The sequence below is a fragment of the Lissotriton helveticus genome, chromosome 8 (genome assembly GCF_964261635.1).
Source record: "Lissotriton helveticus chromosome 8, aLisHel1.1, whole genome shotgun sequence".
NCBI classification, from domain to species: Eukaryota; Metazoa; Chordata; class Amphibia; order Caudata; family Salamandridae; genus Lissotriton; species Lissotriton helveticus.
This window is the reverse complement of record NC_136069.1, coordinates 1,226,415,148-1,226,441,482: the sequence shown is the minus strand read 5'-3', so window position 1 is coordinate 1,226,441,482 and position 26,335 is coordinate 1,226,415,148. Positions and strand designations below refer to the sequence as shown.

The window sequence follows — 26,335 nt, the reverse complement described above, 5'->3', positions numbered from 1 at the left end:
TCTGTGGTATCTGTAGCCGTGTCGCTCAGATTCTTACCACCTAACCAGCTCGACACCCACTGCATTTGTGCTGCCAGATAATATAATTCCATGTTTGGAACTGCTAGTCCGCCCTCTGCAGAGGGCATGTAGAGTTTCGTCAATGCGACCCGAGGCCGACCTTTGTTCCAAACCAGGTTACGTAGCAGGACTTCAAGGTCTCGGAACACCCGGGTAGGTACATATGTTGGTATGTTCGCAAAATAGTATAACAGCCGCGGTAGCACTATCATTTTAGCCAAGGCTATGCGACTAGGGACATTGAGCGGCAGCGTGTTCCAGAATCCCACTTGTGCTCTGGTAGAGGCGATCGCCCTCATCAGGTTGCCCTCCAAGATGTCCATTGGGTCTCGGTAGATGTGGATCCCGAGGTATCTGAACGTACTCGGGTACCACTGCAACCTTCCACCCCCGATGCATATGTCACATTCGGGAACGTCCGGGCTAAAGGAGTAGGCCCCCGATTTGGCCCAGTTTACTCGTAATCCCGACATTTCCTCAAAGGTGCCGAAGATGGTAGTAAGGGAGTCTGGGACGTCGTTGAGGTCCTTAATCTGGTCCGTACAGACAACATGACAGCAATATACTACATACAAAAACAAGGGGAGGGGGACACTCTCTACAGCTTTCACACCTAGCTCAAAGCATATGGAGATGGGCCATTCCGCAAAAGATATATCTTTTTTTAGAACACCTTCCAGGAGTACACAATCAGATTGTAGATCTGGTCAGTCGTCAAACACAGCAGTTTCACGAATGGTAACTTCACCCTCAAGTACATCTTTCATTTTTTCACATGTGGGACCAGCCACAAATAGATTTGTTCGCCACACATCAAAACACAAAATGCCCAAGCTTCACGCCCAGGTATCCACAACCATTGTCCAAAGGCAATGCGCTATGGATAACTGGTCAGGCAAATTTGCTTACGCTTTTCCGCCTCTCCCACTCATTCCACTAGTGGTTTGGAAGCTCAAACAGCATTTCCTCACAATGATCCTGATTGCTCCATCATGGGCCAACAACCATGTTCACAACCGTCTTGGAACTATCTGTAGTTCCTCATCAAAAGCTACGCCTCTTACCCAAGATTCTTACTCAGAACCATGGAGAGATAAGACATCCAGATCCCAGTCAACTCAACCTTGCAATCTGGCTCCTGAAGTCTTAGAGTTTGGTTACCTCAATCTCCCACCAGACTGCATGAACATCATTAAGGAGGCTAGACGTCCTACCACCAGAGCATGCTATGCAGCAAAGTGGAAACAATTTGTGATTTACTGTACAAATAACAAAATCAATCCACTAAATGCTGCTATTCAAAACATTATATGTTATCTCTAACACTTACAACAATGTAACCTAGCCTATACATCTATAGGACTACATCTCGCAGCACTAGCAGCTTGTCTCCCAAACAGACCACAGTTATCTTTGTTTAGGGTACCCGCTATCAAATCATTCATGGAAGGACTCAAAAGAATAATTCCACCTAGAGCTCCACCTCCAGTATGGAATTTAAATGTTGTCCTTACCAGACTCATGGGTCCTCCTTTTTTTTTTTAAAACAGTTTTTATTGCGTCAAATTACGAATATAATGCAGAGCTCTGTAACCCAGAGGCTAACTGCCACATTTTACAATACAAAAAAAGATAAATTGCTTTGACATTTAATATACAAATTTGCAAAAGGCAATAAAAAAATAAACGGAACTCCCCCCCCCATCCCCCCCCAAAGCACTGTCTTAGCACCACATATTAGTCAACAAGTACCCACACGCTACATCACTGATTAATCCCACTGAAACCCATAGGTCCCTGCACCACTGCCCCGCCCGATTAACCCAAAAGCGCCACATCTCGCGTAGAGATGGGCTCAATGTAGAGGCTTCTATAGTCTGCCCATCTCTTCCAGATCTTAAAATGCTTTTTCGGACACCCCCGGGCTTTAAAAATAGGAGCCTCCAGGCCCATATTGAAATCAAGGCCATTTTTCCATGCTGACACTGAGGGCGGGGCCTCTGCCTTCCAATGTCGTGCAAAGTCTCGTTTGGCAAGTGCAAGACCCAATAACATCAAATGGCGCTGATAGATATTTCCCCCCACCCCCTCCATTATATGTAACACCACCAATTGAGACGAAGAGGGCAGCTCCCATCCCAAAACCTCAGCAAGGCATGTCAACACCCCCCGCCAAAACTTCGCTAGTGGCATACACTGTCAGACTGTATGGAACAGAGTACCATTCTCCTGACCACATCTCAAGCAAAGCGGGGATGCTATCAAGCCCGCCCTCCATAGTTTGACCCGAGTGTAATATACCCGCTGTAAATAATTGAATTGGATCAGTCGGAGGCACATTGCTATTGCTGCACCCGAGGGGGAAGCCAGTGCCTCCGACCAGTCGTCACCCTCCAGTGAGCCCAACTCTTCCTCCCATGTCTCCCTGAGTTTATCCAGTGTAGTGGGCAGTTCTTCACCAAGGGCTGGTAAATCCTAGATATTTTATGGTTCTGTAAGTCGCCCATAAACAATTTAGCCTTGATGGGGCTAAAGTCTGGAAGGGACTCCAAATCTTGAACACTGGGGAGGACAGAGTCCCTATACTGTAGATACTTGTAAAATTGTGTTTTTGGCATCTGGAAATCACGCTGAAGATCCTGGAAAGACTTAAGGACTGTGCCTCACATAACATCCCCCAGGGTAGAAATCCCAATATTGTCCCAGTCTTGAAAGCCCGCCAAATGTGCCAGTTGCGGCAGCCTACCGTTGGACCAAAGGGGGGTCTCTTTCGTCAATCTACCCCACCACCCCATATCTCGCAGAGCCTATCTCCACACCTGAAAATACACCCTGGTGGCTGATGGCAAGGCTTTACGTATAGAAGCCGAATATAGGATGATCTGTTGAGAGTGCGTCCCCATGTGTCTCCGCTCCACCGCATATGAGGGGTCAGACCTATCCCTGTACCACCAGTCGTTTAGTATCAATAACTACGAGGCCATATAAGAGGAGCGAACATCCGAGGTGGCTAACCCTCCACAATAAGTGGATTGAAAACATGTCCGCAGCGCTACCCTATGTATCCTACCCGCCCAAAGCAAATTAACCTGGCAAAACCATCAAGGAGGGACGGGGAAGGGATAATTCTGTAGTTGGTAGAGGAGCCGTGGCAGCGAAACCATCTTAAAAATGGCCGACCGGCCAGACCCTCAGCTCGTCTCGTACACGCATCCACACCGGTATAATGTTACGGTCCCATGACATCTCCGAGGAGCCCGACAAAAAGACACCCAAATACTTCATACCTACTGTAGTAGCCTGCACCGCCGAGGCCCAGGCACCGAGTTCCACCCGATTCCCAAGTGGCCATAAGATGGATTTACTCAGGTTCATGAACAAGCCTGATGACTCATCATAGATTTCCATAATTGCGAAGTAGCCACGGTCCAGTTTGGTCTGATAGGCCCTGAGCCCACTCAAACCCGGCCACCTGTGCATCCATCCGCACCTAGGCCACCAAAGGCTCCATCGAAATGGCAGTAGCGGGCACCCCTGCCGGGTACCCCGTCTCACCGGGAAAGTGAAGGAGACCGACCCTGCTACACGGACCGAGGCTGTAATGTGCGTAAATAGCAGTTTAAAGTAGGACAAAAGGCGTGGACCCATATTCAGACGGTCAAGAAGAGCAAAAAGATATGTCCAACTGAGGGAGTTAAATGCCCTCTGCATGCCTCCAATCCTGCGGGAGGCATCCGCGTTCCCGAGCTTCCTCCACAACCCGCAGGAGATGAGGTCCCAAAGTCGTGAAATACCTCTTAAAAGTATCCATTAGGACCTGGGGCCTTTCCTGAACTAAGATCTCCTAGAGCTGAGCCGATCTCCTGCTCTGTAAGGTGGAGATCCAGCTCTCCAGATCCCCTATAAAACGGCGGACCAAGTCCTCCGACAGAACCTCCCTCGGGCATAGAGTTCTTCATAGCATTGTGCAAAGCTCTCAGCTGTAGCAGAAGGAACCCCAAGAGTCCGCCCGTCAGGCCCCAAGATCCCAGGGAGGACCTGAGGGGCGCATAACTCCCTGGCACAGGCGATGGAGGAGTTTCCTGGCTTATCTCCCCATTGGTAGATCCTGCTATGGGATGCCAGCCATGCCAGTCGGGCCTTGTCCATTAATAGGTCTGCATGTGCATGTCCCGCGACCACCAACTGCCGACGTGCCAGGGCAACCCCTCCTCCCTACCCGCTCGCTCCAGATCCAAAATAAGGGCCTCCGAACGCTACAGTGACTCCTTCTTTACCCGACGTGCAGCGGAGCAATAGGAGATATCCAGGCCACGTACGGTCGACTTCATACCCTCCGATAAGGGCTCTGCGGCGGCCACAGAACCGACATTGAATTTCTGATACTGATCGACGGCCTGGCCAATGTGGTCCCTATATTGTTCATCTTGCAAATGCCAAGGGGAGAGGCGCCAACGAAAGGGTGGCTTTGCGGGTCCCGAGCAGTAACAGGATCGTAACCGGGGAACGTTCCGAGAGACCCCTCTGAAGAATTTCTCTCTACCAGAGGGCACAAATACATAATCTAGCCTTGAGAATGAGTCATGCACAGCCGAGAAATATGTATAGCCCTGATCCTCTCCACGCAGCTGTCGCCACGTGTCCACCCAGCTCATTCCCGAGACCAAGGACGATAATTTAGTGGGCTGGCCGGCCACGGGCAGTCCCCCACGTCGCCACCTGTCCTGCTCCACATCCATTACATAATTCCAGTCTCCCCCGACCACTGCCAAACCATCCGATAGATCAGTCCACACAGTCATAAGGCGCTCAACCAGCGTCCAAGAAAGAGGGGGAGGGGCATATACACTACCCAACACTACTTGTTCCCCTTAGATGGACCCCTGAATAAGGACGTACCTCCCTTGCGTGTCAACCCATGCCTTGGAGTGAGTATATGGGACCCTTCAATGTATAGGAATAGCAGCCCCCTAGGATCCCCTCGTGAATCCAGAATGAAAGACCTGTGAGAAGCCATATCTGAGAAAGAAGAGGGCTTTTGTCCCCAACAAATGCGTCTCCTGCAACATCAGGACATCTGCCCCATAGCGTTTATCTTGATGAAGTATGGCCCCCCTCTTTACCTTGTCTAGGCCCCCCCTGACATTCCAGCTCACAATCCTGAGAGCCCCAGCAGGGAGGCGCCAACTAGCCATGGGGCAGGCATCTACATATTCAGCAGTATCGATTAGCAGGTCACGTGACAACCTAAAAGGAAACAGCGGTACACAGCAGTGGTATGATAATACAGTGAAATGATAACATCCCAAATCATGGTACTTGAAACAATCTGCATAGAAAGAGCACTTAAGAGCCCTACTCAATAGTAGTACAGTGCAAACTAAGAGCATAAACGACCCAACAAACCCCTACCCCAATACCTCGATACAGCTGAAGTATCTGTCGCACGGAGACCCCAAGGGGGGCACCTCCACCTCAACCAATGAATCCCCTGAAACCCACCTGTATTCCACGGACTGTCCCCCAGACCACGAGGGTCAAAGGGGGATGTTAGCCCCTACATTTGCTTCGTCCCACAAAACAAAATTGTGCGAAGTTTAGCCATCGTATAGAGTTCCTGTTGAGTCATGAGGCTGAGTGCCCTTGCCGCGGCACCGATCCAGATCTACTGGCATCACTGTAAAATTGTGAGCGGCGTTTGGATCGCGATTGTCTGGTCCTCTTAATTTTGAGCTTTGGCGGGTTATGAACAGATTCACTGTTCGAGTAATCTGACTCAAGCCTGGGCGGTGTATGTGGACGCACCCACACCGTCTCATCTGTCCAGTTGAAAACCTCTTCAGGTGACTCAAAAAACAGTGTGCGGGATTTGTAGACTACCTGCAACCTCGCGGGATACAGGAGGGTGCATGGTAGCTGCAGTTCACGGAGACAAGTCTTCGCTGCCATCCAAGACTGCCGCTTCTACTGTAAAAGTCGGGTATAGTCCAGAAACACAAGGATGCGAGCATTATCAAAGTGCATCAAACTCCCTAATGGGACCCCCCTTCCAGTTGCAATGCGTGGCACCCACTAGGTCACTGTGGCCACCAGACATCCACATAAATAACGTTCAGTAAGGATCCACCAAAGGCGATGTGCACAGAAAGCTAGAGGACAAAACTCCTCCGAAGATCACAGCACGGTTGTCGCCTCCACTCCACTTGAGTTCAATCTCAGAATCACACGGGGTATGTGCAGGCCGCCCACGGGCTCCCCGCGACCAAGTGGTAAATCCCTGCAGGCCAGAAGAAATGCCAGACCAGCCGGCTCGTGGCTACCCCAACGGGCCAAGACTGATTTTCATATGGCTAGGTCCAAATTGGAATGGCATGGTGAGCAAAAAATCGATGGTTTTAGGCCCAGATCTCTGTATTGGGGTGAATGTATGGCATTGTTCTGCATTTTGTCCATCAATTGTTCTTTTTGCATTTACCCCAACGGGCCAAGCAGTCCCCAAACTGTGCCACACAGGTCACCCCAGGGGCGCCAACACACCCCCTGCGCACGCAGCCCGACCCAGCCACCGAAATAGTACAGGTGGACCCCCAGGAGGAGAGGGAGAGCCAGGGGCCCCGGCCAAATGAGGAGCCCCCAATTTAGGAATAAAGGAGCCGGCTCAGTGCGCACCCAGCCGTCAACAAGCCCCCCCCCCCTTGCCCCTCCCCTGGTGCCCGACAAGACCGCCGATGAAGTCTCAGATTAGACAAAGGGGGTGGGAGGCCAGATGCCCCACAACCAGGAGCCAGGGAGTGCGATGCATCCAATGGTAATTAGGCCCCAGGATGGGTCCTCCTTTTGAACCTTTGCACAAAAGCGAACTCCAATTCCTCACTTGGAATCTAGCCTTCCTAGCCACTATCACATCGTCAGGAGAGTTAGTGAAATCCAGGCATTTACCAAACAAGAACCATTTTTACAAATCCATCATAACAAAGTGGTTCTTAGGCCTAACCCAAAATATTTACCTAAAGTTGTTTCTGCCTTCCATCTTAACCAGTCTGTTGAACTCCCAGTCTTTTTCCCACAGCCAGTAGCAGAACAAGCTCTTCACACGCTGGACGTTAAAAGAGCATTACTCTACTATATTGAGAGAACAAAATCCTTTAGGAAAACTAAACAACTCTTTGTAGCTTTTTCTCCACCTCATAAGGGCAATCCCATTTCAAAAGCAGGAATTGCAAGGTGGTTTGTTAAATGCATCCAAATATGCTGTGCTAAAGCTAAACGCACACTAACTATTCCCCCTAGAGCTCATTCCACACGCAAACTAGGGGCTTCTATAGCATTCTTAGGAAACATCCCTTTTAGAAGACATCTGCAAAGCAGCAACTTGGTCTACACAACACACTTTCACAAAACAGTATAGTGTGGGCCAGGCTGTATTAAGAACACTTTTTCAAACCACTGCAACAGATAGAGGTCGCCACCGCTAAGGAGGTAACTGATGTGTAGTCTATGTACAAGTATATGATCTACAGCTCATATGCCTCAAATGGAAAATGCTACTTACCAGTATGCATCTGTTCTTGGCATGTAGAGCTGTAGATTCGTATACGCCCACCCGCCTCCCCGGATATCTCTATCTGTTCCAGTACTATCTTACTTAGATACTTTACACATGGACATCTTTTCTATTTCTTACTAACTCCATCACAACCCTCCATGGCAAAACAATCTGAAGATGGAGTTGATGCCCATGCGCACTATCGTCCTAAGGAAGAGTCTCCTACCTCGTGACTACAAAGACTTCTTCCAAGACAATTAATAAAGTGCAAACATCCGAGCCCAACACCAGATGGCGATCTATGCACAAGTATACAAATCTACAGCTCTACATGCCAAAACAGTTGCATACTGGTAAGTAGCATTTTCCTTTCTGCCTCTCTACTGTACCAAACTGGACTACTGCAATGATTTATTTATGAACTTGCAGAAAAGACTCTTAAACAAGCAGCAGATTGTAGAAAATGCGGCAGCTCACAAATTGTTGAGGATCTCTAAGCATCAATCTGCCTCTCAAGCCCTGTCCAAACTTTATTGGCTCCCATGAAGAAACACATTGATTTTAAAGCACTCTGTATCGATTTTAAGACCCTACATGAGTCTGACCCTGATTACTTGAAACAAAGCTTCTAATGGTACATTCCTCCTAGGTCTTTACACTCCTCTTCAGCATTTAATCTAACTATTCCCAAAGTAAGAAGATCGAATTGGGGAAGCAGAAGCTTCATTACCTGTACTTTCAAGCTTTGGAATACTCTTCCCCTGACCTTAAGAAAATGAAAGGATTGGTGCCCTTTAGGAAAGGTCTGAAAACATGGCTTTTCAATCAGTAGTCTGTTCTTACTTATATTTTCTGGCATAGCTTATAGGATTACCTTTTCGACTATTTCATTTCATTTCACCTTAACCAGGTTGCCCCTGTTCTCAGGATGTACCGTCTTATTCAATGGATACCCACACTGGCCTTTTCCAGAGGTACAGTCCTCTGATATTTGAGAACACCTTTGTGTGGAAAGAATGGAGACTAAATATATTCTGAAAAAACCCAAGCTGCCTGAAAAAAGTTTATGGAGCGCTCAAAGACACAGGTAAATTAGGACATAGCCATACAGATTCCCCCAAAAATGTAGGAAAACAGTTATGTAGAAAATTTAATGTTTATGTTCGAGGCATATGAGCTGCAGATTGCACACTGTGCATAGATCGCCACCTAGTGTTGGGCCCGGATGTTTGCAGTTTGTTGTTGTCCTGAAAAGTTCTTTGGAATTCACGAGATATGCGACTCCTCCTTTGAACCACATAGCTAGCGCATGTGCATCGGCTCCATCCTCAGATTGTTTTTTTCCGCCATCGGGCTCGAATGTGTTTCCTTCGCTCCGGTTTGGAACTGAATTTCCTTCGGCGCGCAATCCTCACCCAGTTTGACAGTATTGTTTCGATCGCGCTCCACATCGACGCGATTCTTCACCACTTCAAAGTCTTCGATTCTGGTCGTTGACGAAGGCCTTCGGGCCTACCTAGGCCTTACTTTCTGGCTCATGGAAAGGATGCATTCAAGAAGTGTCCTCGATGTGGGTCAAAGTTTCCCCACACCGACCTACATGAGGTGTGCAACCTTTGCCTCTCACCGGAGCACGAGGCCAAAGACTGTTCTGCTTGTGCCTTATTCCACTCCAAAAAGACAATTCGGGACCGACGAGCTCGAAGAATTATGGCTCGCTCGTCAGCTTCGATCCCCGACGACATCTTTAAAGAGGGCGTCGACGTGCCAGAACACCAGCACGCCGAAGAGAGTACCAGCTCCTCCGATGCCGAAGACCCCTACGTCGAGGACATCACTCCAGCTCAACGGGTCGTAAGTAAGACCGTCGACCCTAACCCTTCCTCGACACCCTCAAAAAAGGCTTCGGTCACACCCTCGCCTTCGGGCCCAGCTGCACACCGAGAGACTGCTTCCCACTCCCCACCTTCGGGCCCGGCAAAGAAGCCTACTAAGCCTTAGGCGGCTCGGGCTCGAGCCAGCCTATTCCTGGTGCCGATCCTATACCGACACCGAAGAAGAAGCCATCTTCCTCAACCACGCCGACCGTTGCTCCGACACCTAAGCACACGGCGTCGAAGATTGGCAGCGGCTCATCGATGCCGAAACCGCACTCGGAGCCCAGTAAAAAAACAGCCTAAACCTCCAGATTCACACGCTTCAGAGCCGAAAAAACACACGGAACCGAAAAAACAAGCTCCGGTAAAAGACATTTCAAAAGGGCACACTTCTAAACCAAAAGACCCAAGACCAGCTACCGACTCGGTGCCGAAAAAACTCACTGAGCCGAAAACTTCACACCGAAGGATCTTCCCTACTCAGAAGAACTTTTCACACCAGATCCTAATAAAAAAACTCTTGTAAAGGATCCTAAGACTGGTCAATTGACTCTTTGCTCCAAAAAGAGACCACTTGAGGTGCCGGCACCTCCTCCTCCCCCAAAGAAGAGAGACATAGCAACCTCTCTATTAAGGGTCCCTTCTCTATCACCTCCCCATACTGTTCCTCCTCCTACACCAATCACCTACACCATCCACTAATCCAGACGATGATGTAGATACACACTCTGATGACACAGGTGGGGGTGCACATGACCCAGCAGGGACCAATAGACCCCTGAGTCACCTAATCCATGGGATGATTACAACACCCCTGATGTGCCTTACGTCCCACAAGACGATGTATACCCTTCCAGACCTTCTCCACCAGAGGACACTATAGGTTTTAACCTACTAGTCCCTACTAGTCCAAAGAGCTGCCCAGTATCATGGGGTTGACTTAAACACCGATGCGGTGGAGGAAGATTTCCATTTAGACACTTTTGATAACACACAAAGGTCTACTGCCATTTTGCCAATGCTTAAAGGTGTCATCAAGCATGCAACAGAGGTTTTTAAGGATCCTGTCAAGGCTAGGGTCCTCAACCCTCGCATTGAGAAAGAATATAAAGCTGCCCCTACAGATCCAGTTTACATTAAAGGTCTAGCACCATTAGATTATTTAGTAGTGTCTAATGCACGTAAACGTGCTAATTCTCAGACATCAGGTGAGGCCTCACCACCAGACAAAGAATCTAAGCTCCTTGACGCCTCCGGTAAACGAACAGCGTCACAAGCAGCTAACATTTGGCGCTTTGCCAACACCCAAGCGTTGCTGGCAAGATATGACAGGGCACATTATGATGAACTGGGGTCCATAATACAGCATCTACCAGACAAATACAAAAATAGGGCCAATGAACTTATACAGGAAGGTACAAATATTACTAATACTTCCATTTGTTGTGCCCTAGATGCTGCAGATATCGCCTCAAGGGCAATCAATACCAGCACCCTTCTACGTAGACATGCCTGGCTACGTATTTCAGGTTTTAAACATGAGGTACAAAACTCAATCCTTAATCAGCCATTTGATGAGACACATTTATTTGGCCCAAATGTTGACGTGTCTTTAAAAAAAATGAAAAAAGACACCGATACAGCAAAATCTATGGGAGCCTTGCAGCAACAAGCTCCTAGGCGTTCTTTTCGTCGCTCATCATACAGAGGCAACACAAGAGGCTACTCCTCGGAAAGTCTCTCCACTTCTTACAAAACCCCTAGCCAATCCACATTCACTAAGGGCTACCAAAGAGGAGGTTACAGGGGTAACAACAACAAAGGCAGAGACAAAAACCAACAACTCCCGCTCTGCCTCCACCCCTACCCAATGACTTTCCTCCCCTTCCCCCCCCCCCCCCAACATTCCACTCCTGTGGGGGGAAGACTGCAACAATTCCTTCCTGCCTGGACCAACATCACATCAGACAGGTGGGTGCGACAAATTATTCAGTCAGGTTACTGTCTAGAACTAACATCTACCCCCCCAAACATACCACCCAAACAGCGTCCAATGTCACAAGAACATCTATCACTGTTAAAGCAAGAAGTAGTATCTCTGCTAGAAAAAAGTGCAATAGAATCAGTTCCTCTGCACCAACAAAACAAGGGGGTTTACTCTCTATATTTTCTAATTCCAAAGAAGGACGGCTCTCTAAGGCCTATTCTGGACCTCAGACCGCTAAACATATACATACAGTCAGACCATTTTCACATGGTCATTCTCCAACAAGTCCTTCCGCTCCGGTTACAAAACGACTTCCTTACTACTCTAGATCTCAAGGATGCATACTTCCACATTCCCATTCACAAGGCTCACAGGAAGTATCTCAGATTTGTAATAGATGGGCAGCACTATCAATTCAAAGTACTCCCATTCGGAGTCACAACACCACCAAGAGTATTCACCAAGTGCCTAGCAGTAGTGGCAGCACATTTACGATGACAGCACATCCATGTCTTCCCGTACCTCGACGACTGGCTCATAAAAACCAGCTCATACAACCAGTGTGTGGAACACACTCATGCCACAATCCAACTGCTCCACAACTTGGGGTTCACAATAAACCACACCAAGTCTCATCTGGAACCATCCAAAGTACAACAGTACCTTGGGGCTACAATAAGCACCTCAACAGCGCTACCTTTTCCCACTTCAATAAGGATAGCCAGCATGCAAACTCTTCTCAAAAAGTTTCAGCCACAACAATCCCTTCCAGCACGAGTGTTCATGCAACTAATAGGGATGATGGCCTCTTGCATTTTCATAGTGCCCCATGCAAGACTTCAAGTGCGTCCTCTACAAGAGTGCCTATCACGTCAATGGAACCAGGCTCAAGGTCAATTAACAAGTAGACGGCCGGACTCATCGCTCTCTGCAGTGGTGGAACACCAAAAACCTTTCCCAGGGACAACCGTTCCTAGAGCCAGTTCCTCAGATAATCTTGACAGCGCATGCATCGCTTTCCGGCTGGGGGGCCCACCTACTACAACACACCATGCAAGGCAGGTGGACACCGCAACAAAAGTCACTCCACATCAGTCATCTGGAGTTACTAGCTATATTTCTAGCACTAAAAGCTTTCCAAAAGCAAGTATCAAACAAAGCTGTGTTAGTCCGCGCGGACAACATGACAGCCATGTATTACATACAGAAACAGGGAGGAACACACTTCCTGCAACACTCTCAACTAGCGCAGGACATATGGCGATGGGCTATACCTCAAAACATATTCCTTCTAGCCCAACATGTTCCAGGAGTACAAAATACCATAGCGGATCTGTTAAGTCGTCAGACACAACAGACCCACGAGTGGGAACTTCATATGTAAGTTCTTCAACCATCCTTTCAGATGTGGGGACAACCTCAGATAGACCTGTTTGCCACCCACGAAAACGCCAAATGCCCAAGCTTCGCCGCCAGATATTCACACCCACTGTCCAAAGGCAATGCGATATGGATGAACTGGTCAAACAAATTTGCGTACGCTTTTCCACCTCTACCACTCATGCCACTAGTAGTACGCAAACTACAGCAGCATTGTCTGACCCTGATCCTAGTTGCTCCAACGTGGGCCAGACAGCTGTGGTACACCACACTGCTACAACTTTCTGTAGTACAGCACCAAAAATGATACCTGTCTCCACACCTTTTAACACAGAACCGTGGAGAGATCAGGCACCCGGACCTAGCTCAGCTCAACCTTGCGATCTGGCTCCTGAAATCCTAGAATTTGGATATCTGAACCTTCCTCCAGACTGCATGAATGTCATAAAAGAAGCTAGACGTCCAACCACTAGAGCATGTTATGCAGCTATGTGGAAACGCTTTGTAATATATTGTCAGAACAACAATATTAACCCCCTAGACTTGTCTATTCAACACATCATAGGATACTTACTCATCTCCAAAGATGTAACTTAGCCTACACGTCTATCAGACTACATCTTGCTGCAATAGCAGTACATCTGCAAAACAGACAGCATCTATCTCTGTTCAGAGTGCTTGCTATTAAAGCCTTTATGGAAGGCCTTAAAAGAATAATTCCTCCCAGAGTACCACCTTCACCTGTGTGGAATTTAAACATTGTTCTCACACGGCTAATGGGACCTCCCTTCGAACCCTTACACAAATGTGAACTACAATTTTTAACATGGAAGATTGCGTTCCTAGTAGCTATTACTTCTCTGCGGAGAGTTAGTGAACTATAAGCACTAACCATTCAAGAACCCTTCTTGCAAATGCATCATAATAAGGTAGTTCTACGTACTAATCCAAAATTCCTGCCCAAAGTAATTTCTCCCTTCCATCTCAATCAATCGGTGGAACTGCCCGTTTTCTTCTCGCAACCACAGACAGTAGCAGAAAGAGCTCTTCACACCTTCAATGTCAAAAGAGCATTGCTATACTACATCGAGAGGACACAACCCTTTCGTAAGACAAAACAACTTTTGTGTCTTTCTCACCACCACACAAGGGTAATCCCATTTCAAAATCTGGGATAGCTAGATGGATTGGCAAATGCATACAGATTTGTTACCACAAAGCTAAACGTACGTTATCTGTTCCTCCTAAAGCCCACTCCACAAGAAAGATAGGGGCTTCAATGGCATTTTTAGGGAACATTCCCCTAGATGACATCTGCAGAGCAGCTACATGATCTACACCGCACACATTCACAAAACACTATTGTGTAGATGTGCAAACCAAACAACAAGCTAATGTGAGCCAGGCTGTTTTCAAAACATTATTTCAAACTACTGCAACAGATAGGGGTGGTCGCCGCTAAGAGTGGGTACTGCTATACAATCTATGCACAGTGTGCAATCTGCAGCTCATATGCCTCGAATGGAAAATGCTACTTACCAGTTTGCATCTGTTCTTGGCATGAAGAGCTGCAGAGTTGCACACGCCCACCCGCCTCCCCGGCTACCCTAGTCTGTTCGAGTATTATCTTAATTAGATACAAATTACATGGGCATCCTTCCTTTTCTTGCAAAGCTCCATCATTTCCCTAATGGCGAAAAACAATCTGAGGATGGAGCCGATGCCCATGCGCAATGTGGTCCAAAGGAGGTGTCACCTATCTCGTGACTTCCAAAGAACTTTTCAGGACAACAACAAACTGCAAACATCTGGGTCCAACACTAGGTGGCGATCTATGCACTGTGTGCAACTCTGCAGCTCTACATGCCAAGAACAGATGCATACTGGTAAGTAGCATTTTCCTTATACCATTTCATCAAAATGAATAGAAAAGGGCAAACAACAAAATAGAGTTACAGCATAAATATACACATGTGAGGTGCCACACATACACTGTCTCAATGCACACAAACAACCACAGGCCCAAACATACTCATACACTCTGGAAATTCATGAATTAAAATATTGAACATTACAAGACACTGGATACATGATCCTTCCAATGTGGAAGTGAGTTGAAGCTTGAACAAGAGATAAGCAATGGATATCGAGCTATTGATAGGCTTATAAGTTAATACAGTCCATAGTCCAGTATCTTCTTTTTAGGAAAGGTGGAACAACGGAGACATATGGTTATCCTGCGCCAACGCGAGTTTCGGTGTCTAACACAGGTTTGTGTCACACCTTCTTCAGCGCGGTCAGATCATGTGTGGGGCACACAAACAGATGTGCCTGAAGTCGTAATCACTGGGAAGAATACAGGAAGTGGTGGAGACAAAAGAACAAAGGGTTGAGAACTCAACCCAGAGATCCGAGGCAGCAGGATAAGAACAGCTGTAGTGGAATCGGATACACACGGTAAATAGATTCATATATTCGTTGTACGATGTGCAGAGGAGTAGGAAATATTCCGAGCTCCTGAAGGCCAGTAATTAACTTAAGGGCGGCGTGAATACAGCAAGTTTTGGGAGTCATCCAAAGGATTGGCTGCAACTGTAGCAGCAGCAGCAGCCATCCAGTGGCAAGCAGGGAAAGGATATCCCGCCGATGCAAAAAAACAGCTGAGCCCATGGAGACTACCCAACTTCCAGGTGCCCTGAACAATGAGTATTTGAAGATTTTCTCTCCAGAACTCGGTGTAGTACCACCTCGCTGACACTGGAGCCTCAGAAGGTCCTAATATCTTCCAATTTTCTTTGTTCTTCATCAGTAAACTGTCCTACTCTAATGAAAGATATACTATTATTTAACATATGTGCGGCTGGACATTGACCTTTGCAGTGTGTAACTGTTGTAGCTGTTTGAATTAGATTTCAAAGTACACTACCATCTCCTGGCCTAAACCTTGACTGCTCACTCATAGTACCGTTGGAGTTTCCGTAGTACAAAGGGGAGTACATGGGCAATCCAACTGGAGTACAGTAGTATCCAGGGCAACAAGGCACCGTAAGAGAAAGCAAATTACTCACTGCAGATACTATTATGTTACCTCTGACTTCCCCAGTATCTGGGGAAAATGTCTCTCATGCTTCACCCTCACACAATACTGAGGACCTTATTTGTTACACTGGTCCACAAATCGGAAACTGATTATCAATGTTTTTATGTTTTTATCAGGTCATGTGTAGCTTTAACAATGTGAGAGTTAGGCTGGGACAAACGACTAAACTTGTATTTTCAGGCTCTTCCTTGAAAGAAACTGAATTGTTTAACTTTCGCCTATTGGAAGCATTACGCTATTTCAGTAATGTTCTATAGTCTGACAGCCCAACAGCTGTACTTACTACAACGTGAAAAAGATGTGAATAGGAACATGTAGCCCACTAAGAGCATAATATTATATCTTTAATATTAAATTCCCTGCCACTTCTCCACCATCTCTTTTGGCTTCAGTCCTTAGTGAGGGATGTAAAACCTATATTTTCTATCCTTGTTTTCTAGATATGCCGCAGGTTGAATGGTGTCAGGTTTACAAGCTGCAAAAGTGCCAAGGACCGAACCGCCATGTCAGTGACTCTGGAACAGTGCCTGATCTTGCAGCATGAACATGGGATGGCTCCTCAGGTCTTCACACAGGCTCTGGAGTGCATGAGGAGGTAAGCATTGCACTGCTTGCTCACCATTGACTCCCTGATTAATGATCCATGTAAACTGCAGATGAGCAGAATATCCAGTTCCTTTATAAAAAGTACAGTTAGAACGAAATCAAAGCAAAGAAAAACAAAACAAAAACTTTTTATTTTAGTTTTTTTTGCAATCTCATACTTTACACCAAACTATATACTTTCAACACATAAAATGACCAACCTGCATGTAAAAAAAAAAAATACAACAGCTGCCTGGATGCTTTTTTCCCCATTGATCTGTGAAGTGTTAGTAGGCAACATGTGCGATGAGTAGTACATGATCTTAGGAAGTGGACATGTAAGAGCCCAAGTCATCACCATTTTTTGGGTATTTTGTATTCCATTCATACCCAGTAAGCAACAGAATGGCTGATAAAAGCCACAATGAGGTTGCCCACACAGGGGCTGGGGAAGGAGACAGGCGGCTATCCCTGGCTCCTCTGCCTGATTTCTAAAGGGGAATGCATCTGCAGGTTGCACTGGTTTGCTATGCTTCCACCCCTGCAATACAACACAGCTCGCTCTATGTTGGGCTAATTGTCAGTATGAATGTTTTCATGATAATGCAGTCAAACCTCCATCACAACCTGTTCAGTGTGCCGTTGTCACATCAACTTAAAAACCTCCTGTATTCCTTCTCAGCAGAAATTGTTAACGCAGAATGAAATGCTGTAATTTCCTCCAGTTCTTTTTTACTGTTGCTCCGCGCCTTTGCTTGAAGCACTGCTGGAAAATGTTCTCCCTTTACATACCCAAAGAAAGGATAAGAAAGCAATTTTAAGTTTATTTTTTTGAGTTTTGTTCTGGATTTCATTCCTTTTAATGTACTGTTCTTTTTGTCGTCATCAGCTTTCTCTAAAATATTCAGTGCTCTTATCCTTTCTGTATGTTTCTGTTATTTGACCCTTTCTTCTAACTTCATCTAACATTAAAACAAACAAACAAAACCTATTACTACTCCTCTCAGCCAGGTTCACATTAGTTAGAAAACAGAATTTGCCAAGTTGTCTAGCGTAGGTTAAAGACTACTGTATACATGTCAGAATTTCAGGAAAACCTCTAAAAGTTACATCTAAATTCCAGTGCTCATGCTCAAAGTGTGCCATTTTGTCATAGTGGTTATCCTGAAAATCTTGTGGGATTTTACTATCCTGGAGTACATGGGCACCCTTGGGTCTAATACATTGCTTTTGTACTTCCCTATTTATTTACCTTTCCTCTTGATTTCCCTCTTTAATTCCAGTGCTATGACTTTTCTTGCCAACATAGAGTTGAGTGTGAACATATGCATTGAAGCCATCAGATTGGCTTTGAACGATTCAGTGTTGTAATTAAGATTTAACTGTGGCTACATTTATTTGAAGTGGGTATTAACTACTGTTAAATACACAAGCCAAAGAAAAGGGTGCATAAGTAGTGCAGGGACTTTATGCTGTTTATGTCTGAAACTATCTTGGCAATACGATTATTAGCATATGCTTCACCCAATTTGACCCAAAACAGAAAAAGACAAACCCACAGGGTAGGTTTGCCTCTTATCCCTGCCAGTGAGACTAAAATGTTGGCAAACAACAGTAGCTAGTGCAAGCATTCTAAGTAATCTGATTTTATGAACCAATCTTTCTCATCCATAGTGCTAATTTGAAACACGCTTATATTTAGCTAATGCTGAATACCCATTACATTACTGATCTTCTAATATAACAGCCACCCTCTTCACAAATCTCCCTACTCTTTAGAGATCCTAGTTTATTCACAGTGTAATTGGATGCAGGTTTTGGGCAAGTAGCTAGTGGATGCTACTGGTAGAGATAGTCATTGTGAAATTGCAGAACAAGGCCTGTTTTTGATCTGGCATCCAAGGAGTACTATTTGTGAGCAAAGTTTGGAAAGACATTTCATTGGGCTTGAAGGTTATGTGATAGATCTGAGAGTTGGAGAAACAAGACAGATTAACAGAAAAGCCATCTGCAAAGCAACAAAGCAAGGGCTAGCTAAAGCAAGACTTGAATAAGCTTTGACATTCTATATTGTGATAATTCAAAGACCAAACCTCCTTAGTGTCCAAAGTACAATCTACGTCTGTGTCAAATGAAGCAAAGCATGAAAACGCAAAGCATAAAAGTGTAGTCATTTCCTTGTTGGGAATTGTGTAGCTATCCAGGGAGAGGTGCATTTTTACTACTCAAAAACACAATCAGCAGTATTGCAAGAGATAAAGGTGGTGCAAATGTTTCAGGTTCTTTAGAAGAGACTGAATGTTATGTTCTATCCTTGACCTTAGAGAAATACCACAAGCCATTCAAAGTGAACACTTTGGCACAGTTTCACCAGAGCATTCTGATAAATCGAGCTTGATCTGTCTGAACAATCAGGGCACATGTTTCCACATTTCCATACTGTCAAGCCATATTATCTTCTTGGCATGCATAGGTAAATGATAATGCCAGGCTCTCCCTTTGAATTCACAATTTACTTTGAGAGTCATTGTGAAGTTTCTGGTTGCACTCCCACAAACTTGAGGAGCAGAACCATTTACATCTTCCTATAATTTGCTACGGTGTTGAACAAAAACAACACAGTGGAGTTGCTACTGATCTATTTTACAGAGATGTGCACTCTCCCTCATGATGTGAGCATCATGAATTTTTAAATGTTTCAATCTTGCTTTGTCATGTTCAATGAGGATGTTCACAATAGGCACATATGTAAGACACCTCACGTGGTCTCCCTGAGCATCTACTTTTTGGTGTCTGTACTCCTGTTTTAGGCTAATGGAATCTCGGGTATTCATCCTGAATATCTTGGGTTTCCAAGGCAAGATTTCAACTACTCTTCCTTCCATCGGTACAGTGACACAAATGTGTTAAACATTGAGGTAACTCATTAGTGAATTTATCTTAATGGACTTTGGGCAGCAACCTCCTTAGTAGGGAGCCATTTGAACCACTGCAGCACCAGCCAATAATTATCAAAGTGATCCAAAAGACTGCTTGTTGACGTGTTTTGTATCTCCAAGAATGAATAACCTCCATATCACTATTGTGAATCTAGGACCAATCCACCTGCCTGAGAATTGCATGTACCTGGTGATGGAGATCAAAAATGTACTTAACACAAAGGCAGTGCACTATCTGAACAAAGGGAGTTTCCCTCGTCTCTTTACTGCTGCAAAAAGGCAGTTCCTCTTTAACGGGTGCTGGATAGGGATTCCAAGTATTCCCCTCTTATATCTTGTCTCGGAACGAGCTTACCTAGCTTCCTATTGGTGATTTGTGAGGAGTGGAAGCTGTGCAACAATGTCTTGCACTGCAAGTGAGTTACTTTCCTCTGGAGTGGTTTGTGTTGGCATTTAAGGAAAGATGCAATCTGTCTTCTTCCAGAGTTTGGAAGTGAGGGGTCTGTTGAGGTGCTTGGATAAGCTGACGATATACTTCATTTTTTTAGGCCCCTTCTCATTACCTTAATTCCTTTTTGCCTTTAGAGATCAACATTATATATGATGAAAATGGTCTTTGCTGCTCCTGGCTGGGTCAGTAAAAATTGAGGTTCATATTTCCTTGTTTTAAAGAGCAGCTGAAGTTTTCTATACCATAAATGGACAATTCAATTTCCATTTGCATTAATTTACAAGAATCAGTTCAATTAATGTGTTTTCTCGACTTATCAGTGATCATGTAATTTTTGTTGAGTAAAAACTCTGTTTCCACCAAAGCCTTGTATGCCAGTTCAGTAGGACCTTGATTGTTTTTGCTAGGCTCTATGTAGATTGATTCCTTTGAGCTTATGGGTTCTTCTATTTCAAATTTCTTTACAAAATAACCTTTCTTGTTCATTTCGGAGTATTAAATGAATCAACGATTCAACTTTTTGCATTTTTCTTTGTCACTTATTGAAAGCAAGTTAAAAAAGTCACTTTTGTGAAAAAAGAGGAGTGCTCCTAACTAGTGAATCACACAAATGGGAGGACTGTCAGCTCTTCATTTGGTGTGGTGGTGCTTCTTAGAGAAAGGTTCTTACAAAGAAATATCTTGTGCCAAACTCTGCCAAGTACCAAGAATTATTGTGTACAAAAGTGGCAGAAAAATAAACAGCCCCTTTTACTAAATGTCTTAGTCACATCCATTTTAGTAGATGGGTGTGTGAAAAGCAGCTAAGCGTAAAACTAATGCTGACGCCCTGCAAGGATTGTGTCGTTGACGGCTACTATTCACTGCTGTCTAGAAACTCATGTTCAAACTCAGACATCATTTGTTTTCTGTGCTGAATTAAGGCTTTATCACCAATAGAGGTTTTCATGAATTTCTCTTCAGCTCCTCAGATTTGTAGGTTGATACTTTGATATTTTTCTGGAATTGAAGAATATGTAGTGACAAAGTTATCACTTAGAAGAATGATGTACTTGCCAGTCGTTAAGAGACACTCTTTTTACAGCTGTTTCCCCCTCTTTCTTGAACCATTTCTTTTAATTCCCCCCATCTCTTTCTGCTTTTCGATGAATTTGTCTATGATTGCCCCTTAAGTTGAAGGAAGGATGTTGTCTAACGTGTGGCTTCAGCAAAATGTTCACCTTCTGGGGCCTTTGCCTTTATCTGTCGGACAAGTAAAAAAAAAAAAAAGTTTTCAGAAATCCCGGTCTAGCACCTTGTGGACATTTTATGGATTGAGACTTGTACAGAGGGGTTTGGGTATCCATCACAAAACAAATATGCCTTTGAAAATATTGGACATTTTTTCTAACTTGTGAAAGGTGAAGCTATCTTAACGTAAGGAATCTTGAGGTGAAAAATAACCTGGGTGAAATCTTATTTAGAGCTGGCAAAGTCAAAAGGTGTGGCTTATATTTTGAGTCCTGAGTAAGACATTTAAAAAGCCCACTTGACTGTTTTTAATATAAAACAATTGCTTTTTGTATACATTGCATCTATGATATAAGAATGTAATATGTGATGATTCAGAGCACCTTTAGAATATAAAAGTCAGTAATGCATTGCAATGCAAACACCTCATAGAGAGTGGATTGATACAGCAGACTACCAGTAGCATGAGGTTAGAGACATGTAGCCCACTCGCCGGAGCCAAAGCCCACTCTTTTTATATTTTAAAGAAGTGATAAAAAAAAGGCCTTATAGACAACTGCACTTGCAAGTTAGACCTAAAAATGGCAATATATATATATATATATTCATATTTCCATATTTCCCCAAACCACAATGTGTACCTAAAAGGGGACTTATGGACTAAAACTAAGAGAGATGTTTTGTACAGGAAAAAAACAGGTATACTCCTGTTTAATCATGCACAGGGTTTTGGGCACCAGCCCATTGCAACAGTTGTTAGGCAATGGCTAATGAATTGAGATCTTCCTGATGCATGAGTGATCAAATTATATGTTGGGGCCAGTACACTTTAAGCAGGTTGAGTAGAGAGATATGGTAGCCAGCCCTGGAGGATGAGCTATTTTTTGTGCCAGTGGACTCCAAAGAATATCAAGAAATGGTAAGTGAAGAAAGAATACAACTCTTAACTATTTAACAGCCTTCCATTGCAGTAAATAACTTTAGATGTCTTTTAAAATGTTTACTTTCACGCTTACTTCCTCAAGCTCCTAATTTACATAAACATAAACTGACATGTATCCTTGCAGCAAAAACTAAATCCTAAACAGAATCATTCATTAAAAAAATTAATCTTCCAAAACATGAAGCTTGCTGGAAAGGGTCAAATACTGCAGTGGTGGTTCATGTTCTGCTTGCCTTTCAGAGACCCATTTCTTCGCAGCATGTCAAAGCATGGCATGGCCGCATGAAAAACCGCCTGGCCTGCTAACAGAGCAAACATGAAAAACCATTTGCTTTTCAACTTTTCTTCTTCAGTAGAATACAGTACTTTTTCTTATGTTTCTCTTCTTTTTTATCCTCTCTCTCTTGTTTATCTGTAATGATTTTATGAATTTATTTGTAATTTGTTTGTTGTTTTTATTGCATTTTTGTGTCTTTTTCTTAACTTATTTTCCAACGTTTGGTCTTTTTCCCATATTCCACCTTCTGAATTTTTTTTCTGGTCTCCTTTTTCCATTGATGGCTTTTTCTGGTACCCCTCTTGCATGTTGACCTTCCTCTCATTCTCTTTTTTTATTCCTTGTTTGCCTTCACCGACCTTTTTCCTTTTCACAGCATTGGAACACGGGAGGTAGTCACCCAGAAGAACTTGAGTGGTCTGGTGCCCATACGAGATTTCAGGCTAGACCCCAGCCTCCTCTACTCCATTCCTTTACTCGCGCTCAGCCCCAATTTACTTGTTGTGTGGCTGTTTCTGAGCGTAGCGTACCTGGTGGCCAAACTGCGCTGCAAATGAAGAAAATCTTGATTTAAACGCAAACAAGCCATGTTGCAGAATACAGATTTACAGCTGACTTTCTGCTGAACAAATGAATGTGCCATGGGAGGATTGCCTGACAGGAGATATGATAAAGCCTTACAATTTCTTATTTCTATTGTAGTATTTATGTAATATACATCCATATATTTTACCAGGAGACTATATGTATAAGCTGTCTACCAGCAAAATTCTGGTGGTATAGTGATGCACTGAGAAATGTTTCCTCTTTCCCTATCTTCGGCTTCCTTCCACCCCACGGTGTTTACCGTGCTCTAGTACCTCATTCCCTTAGTGAGCTTTCATGGCGTACCATCTCACCATAGACTGCTTTTCCTCACCGCTTGCAAATCGTACCTCTTCCAACCAGAAATTCCAGTATCTGCCACTTATTTTGCTTTTCTCAGAGGGCAGGCCGCCTGGGATTTGTATCTCTTTAAATGATCTTTTCTTCCCTCGCTATATTGCCTGCACATTTTAGCAGTGCTGGTAAAATCGACAAGTAGCAGGTGAGAGTTATATATTTTTATGTACCTCAGCGGCACAAGGGGCCTACTTATGCTTTTTTCAAAGTCAAGGCACATGAAGGAGAAAATATGAATTCTCAAGTACTTTGACGTTCTCTATTTTCACCTTTTTGAAAAGATACAGCTTTCCAAAGTAACAAACAGCATATCATTGTCAACCCCAGGTTGAGTTTCAGAATTGTGCATGAACTTTTTATATTTATATGTATAAATTGTATGACAATTATTTGCTAGGGACAGTGGGGGTGGGTGATTTAGTTAGGGGCTTGGTAAAGGAATGGAGGAAACTGACAGAAAGCTGCTACTAATGTTTAATCCATTTGTTCTTCCACAAAGACCCTTTTATTGTACACATGAATAGGTTTCCTATATTAACCACAAGCTCCAAATAAAGCACTTGTTTGCTCATGTCAAAGTATCCTTAAGTGTGGAGAACGTTTTCTTAGAGTGCCTACAGTGTGCATAGTAACTTTAGACCTCTCAGGGATTCAGTGGCTTAAATCAATGAATTAGCGCTCCTCATGCCTGTTTACGTAAAAGAAATTACCTTTAGCTCACCTACATCACAACTGGAAAATGAATTACCCTGCAGGGAGCAATATGTGGTTGTGTAGATGGTAATTCCTGTTGACCTGTAAAACAAACCCCTTTCTGGAACATAACGATGATTTCCAAAATCTTTGCTCGGCAAGTATCAATGGCTTTATCAGCACTTGTGTTCTGAAAGCAGTGTTACAGAACGTGAAATGGATAGGCTAAGTAACTCACATTTACTTGCAAATGCTAAATGTAGGATTATTGGTGACAGTAGCAATTTGAAGATTACAAAGGGCCAAATACAAAAGTTGTCACGTGGTAACTCCCATATTCTTAATCCTTTAGCCTCTTCAACGATTTGAGAGAGATAACCTCCACTAGGGAAGTACAGACGAGCTTGTGTGCTAACACTTTCAGAGCTAAGAATACGTAGGTGACGAAGCGACCAAATGGGTGGGTCCATACTCTCTCCACTTCCTGTTGCCCAACCAGGTCCTGTAATCTGGGCATCATTCTGTGCGAAACTGTACTACTTTATGTCAAGAACTCAATGAAAGGAATTAAGAAAGATTGTGTTTTTGAAGGGTCTAAAATATTAGTAATTCAGGACTTAATATGGTGAGTATATTTTAATTATTCTTACATCACAGTATTTTTTAGTCCTACAAATGGAAAGGATCGCAAGTATGAATAACTTCAGAGTGGTAAAGGAGGCACAATGTTAGGAAAAGTCTTAACCAAAAATGTGTTTCTTCGTGGACTGGCCAAACATAGTACATACCGTATACCGTATTATTTCCACAAAAAGAGTGGAGAGCAACCGATTTAGAAGTCTTGCATTCAAAAGAAATTTGAGCTGGTCTTCGATATGTGGTGGAGGCTGATTTTGTGTGCATTGTATAAGTGTACCCCTTCACTGGTGGAAAAATGACCAGAGCAGTGTAAATCTAGAGAGTGCACAAAATTACCCACCATACTACCTGACCTAGCGTTGTCCCCACGTGTCTTTTTTCCTTCACGTTAGAAAACAAAGAAAGATCCCCCTTTAACATTTGAACTATGGAAAATCCTTTCTGGATTAGATCTGGGACTGGAAAAATATAGGCCAGTAAGCATTTTGATTTAAATGAATATCAGAGACAAACTTGTGTCAAAAGATAGGACTAGTTAATAAAACTAGTTTTCTTTCCTAAAAATTTTATATGGTTCTTCACCTGTTAAAGCTTGTAATGTACTTACTGTACCCACAGATATTATGGGCAGTAAAAGATATACCTTGAGCTGTTTCGAAGTCACTAGTATTACGTCTGTGGTATCAAATGCTCAAAAGGCATATGCTTTAAAACCACCTTAGGATTCTAATTAGACTTGTCTATTATTATTGAGAGAAAGCTGCAAAAAAGACTCCCATAATAGCTCTAGGCAACCTCAATTTGCAAACAAAGTTGCTGAAGTATTTCTGCAATTCTAATAGCCATCAAATATGCTACTCCAATTTTCCAAACATGACACAAGTAATCTAAGTCAATTGATCTAGTTCCCAGGTTGAGCTTTCACTCTATCAAAATCCTACCCTGTTGCTTTTTCAGAGATTATTTCAAGTACTACGTCCAATTTTTTTGTTGTTTTCCCAATGTCTTTCTATATCATTGATCTGCGAATTTTGACAAAGGAATCCTTGTTTCACCACCTGCAGGTTTGCATGTGAAGAGTTGTCGTAGTTCTGATAACTCTTTGAGACTGTAGATTCCTCACTCTGTAATCTTTTTTAATCACATTGTCCATTCCTTGTCTGAGTATTGCAACCTTTCCTCCTTCCTGGCGATGCTTCTGTCTCCATAAAATAAAGAATTAATTAGTAACTCAGGAGGACTTGAAGGTAGGGCCTCCGTTTGGATCTCTGCTAAGGATGTGGAGGCCATCCTGGCCCCCAAATATTTAAGCATTGGCAGTAGAATGTCTGCCTTGAATAGTGGACTCATCTCACGAAGAACTGGTACGAGGAAGGGGATGAGCACTTCATTAAATGCACAAGTTAGAGCAAAAATTATGAAATGACCTTGTTGAAGTCACAGGCAGTGATTTTGTGGTGAGTCTTCCCACTTTAGCTTGTGTAAGTATCTCACGGAGTAGAATCCTAACCTTGGCACCTCTTATGCGATCAAGTACCATTATGTTGAAACACCCTGTAGACTGAGCTTCTGTATCCTATATCTTTGTCAAATAACACAGGCCACACAGTGCAGCACCATGTGTGATTGAGTCCTTTGTGTCTTCTGATACTTGCAATGATGGTGATGGTGTAATCTTCATCTTGT

General features: G+C 44.0%; 1 protein-coding gene across 14 annotated transcripts in view; it reads left to right on the top strand.

Moving 5' to 3' along the window:
- The window catches only part of INPP4A (inositol polyphosphate-4-phosphatase type I A), a 1,031,799-nt gene that overhangs the window by 985,888 nt on the left and 19,576 nt on the right, over positions 1-26,335 (top strand). For all 14 annotated transcript variants that reach the window (XM_078658189.1, XM_078658185.1, XM_078658188.1 and 11 more), the window contains one exon: positions 16,391-16,545. In XM_078658189.1, the coding sequence (XP_078514315.1) occupies positions 16,391-16,545 (155 nt within the window). The remainder of the gene's footprint in view (positions 1-16,390; positions 16,546-26,335) is intronic.